Source organism: Cebus imitator, unplaced genomic scaffold (assembly GCF_001604975.1).
Source record: "Cebus imitator isolate Cc_AM_T3 unplaced genomic scaffold, Cebus_imitator-1.0 Scaffold116, whole genome shotgun sequence".
NCBI classification, from domain to species: Eukaryota; Metazoa; Chordata; class Mammalia; order Primates; family Cebidae; genus Cebus; species Cebus imitator.
In genome coordinates this window covers 4,727,083-4,737,987 of record NW_016107431.1, presented here as the reverse complement: position 1 = coordinate 4,737,987, position 10,905 = coordinate 4,727,083, and the positions used below count along the sequence as shown (strand labels likewise).

Below are 10,905 nucleotides of genomic sequence, written 5' to 3'. Positions count from 1 at the left end.
CAATTATGAGGGCAATATGTTGCTTTAATCATTTTTTTATGTCAATTACACCTAGGTGTTTAACCCTCCCTCTCCCCACCTGACATAAACTGTAATGACCACATCATATAGAACAGTGTGTTATGCCTTGCACTGCATGTAGAATTTTATTTAGGATATGGTTTTAATTTTCCTGTAAAGTGCTGCCCCACTGTGGCCAGATTAGGAATCACTGAAGTCTGACAAGTGATTACTTTTTGCAAATACTGTCTTTATTAAATCTCCCATACAAATATTCCTTACATGTAATATCTGCATTAAGAAATATCCACCCAATTGTTACAAGAAATGTTTTAAAATTTGATATCATCTCAGAGAAATATTCAAATATAAATAGGCCATTTGTGAGTTATAAAATCAAAAGACTTTTATAAAATGTTTCTAAGGCATCAAACTGGAGTAGTAGAAAGACAAATTAATTTTTAAATTCATAATCTCCTCTCAAACCATTAAGCCCATTTAATCTGTGCCAATGCAAATTTTGGATGTTGCCTATTATCACAAACCAATATTTTCACATTCAGTTTTGTTTTTTACATTATCTTGATTGATTTTCAGGCAGCCAGTATTGAACCTCACTTGTGAAGATGATGAATTTGGTTAACTTATTATGGCTGATTTCATCAGAGTTCATTGTGTAAAAATTTGACACTAGTAATAGAAATTATGATAATTCAATAGATGACAATGAGTTCATTATCTAATTCATTCTATTTTAACACATCTATATCTTCATTCATAGCATCAACATAATTTTTCTCAGAATATAAAAGCATATCTCACTAGACTGTCTAAATCGCTTCCACTTTGAAAGTTAAAGCCATATTATAGAATTGTGGCTTTTAGTCTTCACATCTATTCTTCATCCATCATATCTCAGCAATCCTTAGTTATAGATGTAAAAATTATTTTCCTCTTCATTCAGGCTTTATTATTATTATTATTAGCTATATTTGTAGGTCACAAAGTTCTTATATAGTGTGGCATAGTGAAGGTAAGATTTGGCAAAAACTTCAAAAACTAGAACTTGATCTTGTTTGTGCTACGAATTAGGTGTGCATGCTCTTGAATTTCATTTAAAAATGTGTTGTAATCTTCGCTCTCATCAGAGGCTATTAGACTAGGTAATTTTCTAGACTCTTTGTCAAATTATCTAAATTAAAATTGTTTCTCTTGTACTTTCCGTTCATTTAATTTGATTCAAATCAATTCAACTCACATTCATTCAATTTAGTTGCATTCAACTCAAAGAGCATTTATCACTACTTTCTGTAGACAAAGTCCTGCTGTAATCACCGTACAGCCAGGGAAATCCCCCTGTGAAGTGGAGGAAGGTAAAAAGATTTGTAATGACTTATTTGTGACTTCAACGTCTTCACCTTTCTCCCATTGATTTTTACTATCTTTAGTGAAGTTAACCTCAAGAAATCATGAAGTCAGAAAAGGGCATCTTTGGCACGTCTTCTAACTAGGTCTCAAATAGATAAGTGTGTCCTCATTCTGAACCCAGGCCTCCTAGCACCTGTTTTTGTTTTTTTGTTTGTTTTTGTTTGTTTTTTAGGCAAAGCTCTGTGCTTTTCTAATACATGTGTCTTTCTTTACCTTCTCTCTGATACACCAGTCACATTCTTTCATTTTCTTTGTGCCTCAACTAACTTTGTTGTTGGATGTGGCACTAAGAAAATTCTAAATTAGAAAGACGTAATCAATCACCAACTTACCTAAGACTTTCTACCACACTCATTGTCCTAATAAATGTTCCATCTCTGGTAACTGCAATGACTTGCTCATTGCCTGCACTGTACTTTTTTTTTTCATGGTTCACAGGGGAGACAAGAGGACAGAGAATGGCATACGCTAAACTCATACTTCAATTCTAAATCTTGCATTTGCTTTCATTCTAGTTTCTTTTAATGAGTCAATTTGTTCCTTCCTTTTTGATAATCCTGCTTTTGAAAAGATGTTGCCTTCAAGATACTCTCTTACAGAAACCAGTATGCACTTCTCCCATAAATATACTCTATGGAAAATATGAGTGAACAAATAAAAAATTCTAAAATAAACAATACATTCTGTTTTCTTCCTCCTCAGCTCAATAAGGCTGCAGCTTGCTGCTTGAGCTCCACCTTCCTAAGCCAGGTTGGAAAATATTCCTAGGAAGGTGGCCAGGGTGAAAGTGCTGCTCATTTCATTTGTTTCTTTAAGTTCAAGGGAGTCTGGATGTTTTTTTTTTTTTTTTTTTTTTTTTTTTTTTTTTTTTTTTTTTTTTTTTTTTTTTTTTTTTTTTTTTATTTGGTTCAGTTTTTTTTTTGTTTACAGTAGAAGAGTAAGTGTCTGTCAGTCATTTTCCTTCATGAATGGAAGTCCATAGTATTTACATGAGAGTTCGTTTACAAGTGAATTTAGTAAAGGTAGCTCTATTAGTCTGTTCTCATGCTAATAAAAACATACCTGAGACTGAGTAATTTATAAAGGTAAGAGGTTCAATTCATGCAAACACATCCTTCTTCACATGGTGGCAGCAAGAAGTACCAAGCCAAAAGGGGGAAAGCCCCTTATAAAACCATCAAATCTTGTGAGAACTCACTCACTATCATGAGAACAGCATGGAGGCACATGGAGGCAAAGGGCTCTCATGATTCAACTATCTCCCACTGGGTCCCTCCCATTACACATGGGTACTATGGGGACTACAATTCAAGGTGAGATTTGATTTGATTTGAGTGGGGACACAGCCAAATCATATCAATCCAACTCTGACCCCTCCCAGATCTCATGTCCTCACATTTCAAAACACAATCAAACCCTCAATCAATTCCCCGAAGTCTTAACTCATTCTGGCATTAACTCAAAAGTCCAAGTCCAAAGTCTCATCTGAGACAAGGCAAATCCCTTTTGTCTATGAACCTGTATAATCAAAGCAAGTTAGTCACTTCCTAGATACAATGGGGGTACAGGCATTGGGTGAATACATCCATTCCAAACTTCTGAGCCCTCCAAACTGTTCCAGTCTCTGCTTGTTATCCAGTTCCAAAGTTGCTTCCATATTTTCAGTTATCTTTATAGCAATACTCCACTCTACCAGTACCAATTTACTATATTAATCCATTCTCACACTGCTAATAAAGACATACCTGAGACCAGGTAATTTATAAAGGTAAGAAGCTTAATTAACTCACAGTTCTGCAGGGCCGGAGAGTCCTCAGAAAACTTAAAATCACAGCACAAAAGGAAGCAAACACATCCCTATTCACATAAGGGCAGCAAGGAATAGTGCAGATTGAAGTCGGGGGTAAGCTCTTTATAAAGCCATCAGATCTTGTGAGAACTCACTCACGATCATGAGAACAGCATGGAAATAGCCATTCCTGTGATTCACTTACCTCCCACTGGGTCCCTTCCATGACAGGTGGGGATTGTGGGAACTATAATTCAAGATGAAATTTTAGTGGGAACACAGCCACACCATACCATTAGCTGTGTGGACAAAAACTGTACAATGTTGGAGTAATACCTAAAGAAAATTGTTTCAAATATACTTTCTTTTTGAAAACAAACAAAAAATCTAAATTAACTGTAATTAAGACATCTTGAGGTGTAACTGTTATCTGCATTTTGAATTCTTTATTTGGCTAACAAGGCTAGAATCCAAACTCTTTGACTATAAGGATATAGTCAGCTTTGGATAGGTTCTCTCCCCAGTAAAATGGGGACAAGCATGCCCACCTAACAGTTAGTTTTAGTGACTAAATTATCAAATAAAGTAGTTTGTAAAAATTTTCAGTGCCTAACACTTAGCAGTTACTCAAGAAATATAGGATTGGTTGTGCTTATGATTATAACCTTATAATTTTAAAATTATAACCTTATAATTTCAGGTTAGGCCATTTGAGACTTAGGAAAGTTTGAGTTTTATAGACTTCTAAATGCCTCTCAATGTATGCACCTTTGATGTATGTTCTTCCACTTTGTTATATTATTTTCTTGTACAAATATATATTTTAACTATGTATATTAGCACGTTTCAACTCTAGTCCCAAAATAATCTAATCTGATAAAAGAAAAAGAAATGTTATAGTAAGTTTGGGAAAACACTGTGATCAATAGGCTCATCTTGAAGGTTCAGGTTTTCATTAGCATATCGAAGATACTGAAAAAACCTCCAGTATAATATATATATATATATATATATACACAAATGCTATTATACACGCATCTTCTAATAGTGTATTTAAACGTTATACAACGTGTTTTAATAGTGTATTTTATAAAACATGCGTTGGGAGAAGCCAGTATATAAAATATCCTGTTTTTTTGTTGGAACTATTAAATGAACAAATATTTACATTTTTATTAGAGATTGGCATGTTTTATAACAGAATCCTGATCCTGTTCTTTTGTTAATTCATGCAATTTTTTTTTGAAATATCTACTTATTAAAAGACTTATTTATAAAGATTATGAAAATAAGCAACATCTGCAATTTTAGAGTGAAATACTTTAAATGTTTCTAAATAATAGTTTAACAATTGCTTGGCAGAGATTACCTGAATATATGGGTTTTTAATATTTTAAGCAAGAAGTAGAAATTCAATTGGATGTAGTTGTCTCACAGTTGAAATATCTGTATGAATTAGAATCAAGAGAGTTGAGAACTAAGATTTGAAAACGGCAGAAAAATGCTAGATCAAGGACTAAGAGGAGATAGGCTAGGGCCTTCAGGCCACCATAACTTTTCTGTCCCCTTTTCTCTGTTTCTTTCAGGACATTGGCTTGCTCTATGTCAGTGTGAATCATTTGTTTTATAGACCAGACACATCTCACTGAGAGCTCTTGATTTCAGCAGTTTATAATTTTACTCAAGAATGGCTGGGTGCAGTGGCTCACACCTGTTTTGCTTTTTTGTTTTTGTTTGTTTGTTTGTTTGTTTGTTTTTTAAAACAAAAGGAAAGCTTTTATTAGAGGTGGGAATGTGGGGAGTGGGGCAGAACAGGTAGTGGCCCTGGGAGAGGATCCCAAGGAGCAGAGGTTGGGGCTGTCTCAGTAAAGAGGGGCAGGTCACGAATAGAGCCTCCACCCCCAGCAGGGGGTTCTTGGGCCCAGCCAAGCACTGGGCTGAAACATGGAAACTGGGCATTGACGAAGTACAGTGGGATGTGGGCAATTTGGCCTGTGGACCAGCCCACACTGAGCAGGGCCCCTTTGTTGAAGGAAGGATGGAAAGCGATGAGCTGGGGCTGGGCTCCTGGCTCCCGCTGGATAACGCCACAGGGAAGGAGCTCAAACACAGGGCTGTTTCGAGTACATAAGAGGAGGATGACTGGTTTACCACCCTGTACCCTTGGGCTTCCTTTCATGAGCACAGCCAAACGCTCCCCACTGGGGTCCCAGACCATGGAGTGAGCCTCTTCCCCAAGCCTCTCCTCACCATCTGGTGTCTGGATTGTTGTCTTGGAGAGATTTGCCACAATTGTTGCTGACTTCGCACCTCCAACACGGGCCTTTCCCTCACCACAACGTTCTGGAAAAGACAGGGAGTAAATCAGTGGCTCTCCCAACACAGTGAACAGCAATCGGTTGCCATCTGGGCTCCAGCAGCCAGTCTGACAGCGCCCTGATAGAGTAGGCGACCTCTCGCAAGTCCACATCTGGGCCAGCCAGACTCGAAAGACAGCTGAAGGAGTGGTAGCCAGGACTTTGCTGCCATCTGGGGACCAGAGCAGGTTAGTCACCCCACCTCCTCTAAACCAGGGAAGGGGAACACAGGTCTCTGTTGAGACATCCCATACCTGGATAGCAGCATCTACGGGTGAAGCTGAGAGCAGCCGCCCCCGACTGGGGGCCCAGGCCAAGCTGGTGACAGGTGTGTGCCCAGGGTGAGACAGCACTTGGGCACAGCCAGAAGAGGGTCGGGTAGACAAGGAGGTAGGGTCCAGGGTCCAGATGAGAATGCAGCTCTGGCAGACCAGAGCCAAGACAGAGGCACTGAGGGGCTTCCAGGCCAGAGCTGCCACATTTTGTTGCAGCCGGTGCTTCAGGGAGGGGACTATGGTGCTGCTGGCATTATACACACGGACTGAATCATCTAGTAGGGCCACTGGAAACTTGTTGGTGTGAGGGTGCCATGCAAAGACACGCAAGCAGCAGCTAGACCAATTTGTGACTTGGGCAAATTCACCAATGTAAGTAGACGATTAACCAGCAGACCAAGGTCCAAGTTCTCTTTAGAGTCTCCCTCCATGACTTATGATGGGAGTACTGTATAGATTCTTGTTAGAGTGAAGTTACTATGAATGGCTCCTACTTGGCCAAAACTTTTATTCTGTCTACTTTTAAATCAGCATTAGCTTCTCATTTCTTTGAACTATTTTAGGAGTTGTGGTGTGTGTTTTCACATTTTGACTTTTTAGATGGCACGGTTCTCGGCCCTTGAGCATAAGATCATATTAAGATGTAGTCTCTACAAATAAACAGATATCTGTTGAACATAGACTGTAAAAAATGAGGGAAGTATGGGATTAGTTTGATTTTGAATTATTTACATAGTCACCTCACTTTGTAGACGAAGGCACAAACAGGGTTCTTTGGGTCAGTGAGTGAGTCATATTTCATTAATGTTACAATATGTAACATGAAGCTTGGAACCTGCTGAAGGAGAAACGTGGTGATGCTGGAGGTATGAGAAGACATACACATTTTCTGTACCAGACGAACAGAAGCTCATTTCTCATCATTTGGATGCCCAGAAGAGCCATCACTGACACTAACTGGGGAGAGATTGGAACCCAGGTTGGGAAAACTCAGCCTTCCATGACTGACCTTTTTTGCTCTCTGGTTTCCTAATCTTTGAAGTTTCCGAACATTTAAAAGGGAGAAACTTCATGGCTTTCAAATCTGAAGCACTGTCCTCAGTAACGTTCTTTTCTAAAATCCTGGTGTGATTTGCTGTTTTTGAGTTTTTCTTTGCTTTTTGTATGTGAAAAAATGAATTTTTTCCCAGCCCATGATTAAAATACCAAATCAAATAAAAACTTTCAAAACAAGAAAAAGAAAACAAGCTTTGGGAGGTTGAGGTGGGCAGATCACAAGGTCAGGAGTTCAAGACCAGCTTGGCCAACATGGTGAAATTCCATATCTACTAAAAATACAAAAAATTATCCAGGTGTGGTGGCAGTCACCTGTAATCCCAGCTACTCGGGAGGCTGAGGCTGGAGAATCACTTGAACCCTGGAGGAGGAGGTTACAGTGAGCCGAGATCACACCACTGCACTCCAGCCTGGGCAACAGAGTGAGACTCTGTCTCAAAATGATAATAATAATAATGATAGTGTTCATCAAGAAGAGAGATCTTCATAAATTTGTTTCCAGAAAGTTTGAAGAAAGACCCTTAGAATCCGAGATAGCTTGAGTGTCTCAGAAGTCAGAGAACATATCCACAGTGTACTGATGTCATTATGCCCATAAAACTCACCATGAGCAGCACCCAGAAGAAAATATGGGCAGCCTGGGTGGCAGAATGAGACCGTATCTCCAATTAAAAAACAAAAAAGAGTTGATAGGGAGGGAATTCATAGAGATTCACTGTACCAGGATTAGTATTACTCATTAAGAAAAATAACATATAATCTTTTTTAATAAACGTTCTTTTTTTTTTCTTATTTTATCTTTTTTTTCTTCTTTGCTTTTTCAGAAAGAAGTGGCCCAGAATCAATAAACATTCTTAAAGGCCAATATCACCTACATATCCTTCCCTTTGCAATTTAGATTGCTTCACTTGGATCTGGTAATTTTGTTGATTGGGAAAAGTCCAGAGCTTCTCCATAATTTTCTTAGTTCTGGCAGCTTATGCACTCCTGGTTCTCTCTAGCTCTGTCTTGGTGCTTTTTTATTGATCCATTCTTGTTAGGTCTTCACAGGAAGCCCAGGCTTTTCACATTTTATGGGATAAAGGAGCATGGACGTACACTGGTGTGGGAAGTAAAACAGTTCCTTTTTAAAGTTTCCTTTCTTGTTAAAAAAATAAGTGTGCTAATAACTTTGTTAAGCCCTACCCTGTGTAGCTGTTAGAAATGCCATGCATACAGGCATGTAGTACATTCTTTGTCCTTGTGCTTTAACCAAGATATCTGTGCTGGACATGCTCACAGGCATGTCCCATTTCTCCATTGCTTTTACCTGTTTAAAAAACTTTTAAGTTATTAGCCAATGAGGTTTTAGCTTAAATTGTGAGGGCTGGCTCCAGTCAATGGAGATCAAACACAGCAGTAAGGACAACCCCAAATGCATAAGGGATAAATTTGTGTGTTTTCCTTTGTTCATTGTACTATCATGGCACAATGACTAGTGGGAGTACCCTTCTGCAGCCCAGGAAGTAAAAATTGTGTTGCTGAAAAATCCTTAGTCTGAGTGCTCATTTTTCTTTGTGGCACCGAGTATTTATTTTCAACACTGTACAAAGCTGTGTGTGTAGGAGGATGGGGAGAAAGGGGATTGAGCTTTTAGAATTTTGTAGTGGAGGTGGAAAGGAAGACTAAGACGGCTGAGTGCAAGCCCACTGACCCTGTGTCAACACCCACAACCCTGTCCTGTCTCTTTCCCCTGCTTCAGCTAGAAGAAATCTTTCTCTGTTCAAATGTAGTACATTCTATGTCTGACAGTCCTTACCTCCTCCAATCCTTGAGGTCTTATTTTCTACTACAAGCACTCACTAATTTATTTTCCTAACAAAATCAATTTTTCTTTCCAAAAAGGAATTCTGACTGCTAAAGTGTTCTCAATCTTTTTAGCTTATTGGAGTCATCCATTTAAACAATTTCTGATGTGTTGCTTGAGTGATGTGGCTTCCAAGCTGAGGCTTCCCATCCACTTGATATATTAGTTACATATATTTTTATTAACTATGTAATGGAAGTAAGTCTCTGTGAGAGCTGTATTGAAGGTAGTAGAGGTGGGTATAATTGAACTATAGCAGAATACACTGCTAGTATTCAAGAAGTGATACAATAATAATAGTCCCAATAATAATTACAACTGGCCCTTACATAACCCCAACTATTAACTAGTCACAGTTCCGAGTGCTTTACATACATTAAATATCTTAATCCCTACACTCATCCTCTGAAGTAGGTATTATTATTATCTATATTTCACAGATGGGGAAACTGAGAAGCAGAGAAGTTAAGTACTTTTTTCAGATTTCTCAGCTTATGAGATTTAAGCCTTGACAATCTAACTTCTATGTCTCTGTTCTTAAAGAGGCATTAGGAAAAATATAAGAAGATGCATAAAATGCTGATAACTGGAGTCCTTGAAGAAATGATAAAGGGAAGTAACTTAGCAGAGCTGCTCACTGGAAAGGAAGATGCCACCCGAGGAGACTGGGGTGAACTTCTTGGGGGTAGTGGCTGGGGTAGAGAAGATTATATGGCAGGACTGAAGGTTTTTGAAAGGGACACAGAGCATGGCAGGTAGATGAAAATGAAGAATCTTGAGTAGTTAAAACGTGCCTTTTCCATAGTGCTTCATTACGGGTATGAAAGATACATCTTTAAAACAATAATTAATAATTTCTTTTGGAAAATAGCAAGGTGGCCACATTTAGCATAATGGCCAGTGTGGGACTAAAACATAACTTGCCTGAATTAGGTATGATGATAGAGGAAACCATGATGAAATATATTTAGGAAATCATAGACATTATAGATACGTAAATACGTGTATATCAAAACTTGGAACATATACTAAGGAAAGGGACAATATATTTCTATACATGTGTTTACAACTGAGAATTGTTTGTGAGAAGCTATGCCAAAAAATTTTGTGAAACAAATTTGTACATCAATTCTATAAGGATTAAGAATGTAGACACTGAATTTACTGCAAAACCTAATTAAGAAGCCTTAGACTTCAGAAAGGACTAGTCACCCCTCAAATTTCTGATGTCAGTGAAATTAATTGGATTCATTGGGGAAAAATAGACACGATAGTGAGAAATCTATCTGTATTTAGGAAGCTGGGGATACTTTGATACTATTGCCCTCTTGATGAGTAGGGACATGTGTTGTAGAGTTAAGCAAATCATCTCTTTTTAGTGAGAAGTCTCTCTCAAATAAGCCATGGCTCCCAGGGGAGGCCTTGACTTGCCTCTGTTTAATGAGGCTTCACATAATAAAACATGGGTGATGACCCAGAAGCTCCAAGTAATAAATAGTTACAAGGCTGGAACATAATTTTTGAGATGCTATAGGAATTCATGTTTTTCTTTCTTTCTTTTTTTTTTTTTTCTCAAGGGAACAACTACAGATAAAATATAGGGGATAGAAAGAAGTTGAGGGTGGTGTGGGGAACACTGAGATGTTGAAATTAGCTAAAACATCAGTTACAAGTTAGGAAGTTGTAACTGATAAAGAGAAAAAGATACATTCAAGTGATTTTTATGGAGAATTTAAATATCAGCATATTAAGTAAAGTTGATTCCTATAAATTATGCAATAAAGTAGGACTAAATATTTTGAGAAGGGGAATGACATGATTGCACTATAATAGCATGCCTGGAAATTTAACTTGCTCCTAAAGTGGTTCATTAAATGTTGAAAATAATCATTGTATAATATTTTAAGAACTCCCAGTATGGATTATAAATTAGCTGACTAAATGTACTTTTTAAATCCTCTTATTTTGAATAAAAGACTGCTTCTTTTAGAATCAAAGCTGTAATACTAAAAAGGCTATACATAGAAAACTTACTTTTTTATAATAATCACATTCACTCTCCTTTAAATAATCTTTTCACTTGCTTTTTTTAAATCAAATGTATTGCACTGGGATCATTCATCAAGTCTGTATTTGGAGTTTGTGCTTCAAAAT

At 37.7% G+C, this 10,905-nt stretch overlaps 1 protein-coding gene across 1 annotated transcript; it reads right to left on the bottom strand.

Moving 5' to 3' along the window:
* Window positions 1-4,976: 4,976 nt before the first annotated feature.
* Window positions 4,977-6,233, bottom strand: LOC108311466 (aladin-like; the record flags this gene model as incomplete). Its single annotated transcript, XM_037742133.1, has 1 exon — window positions 4,977-6,233. A coding segment is annotated over one exon (1,236 nt), but the record flags the coding sequence as incomplete, so codon positions are not given.
* Between the last annotated feature and the right edge of the window lie 4,672 nt (window positions 6,234-10,905).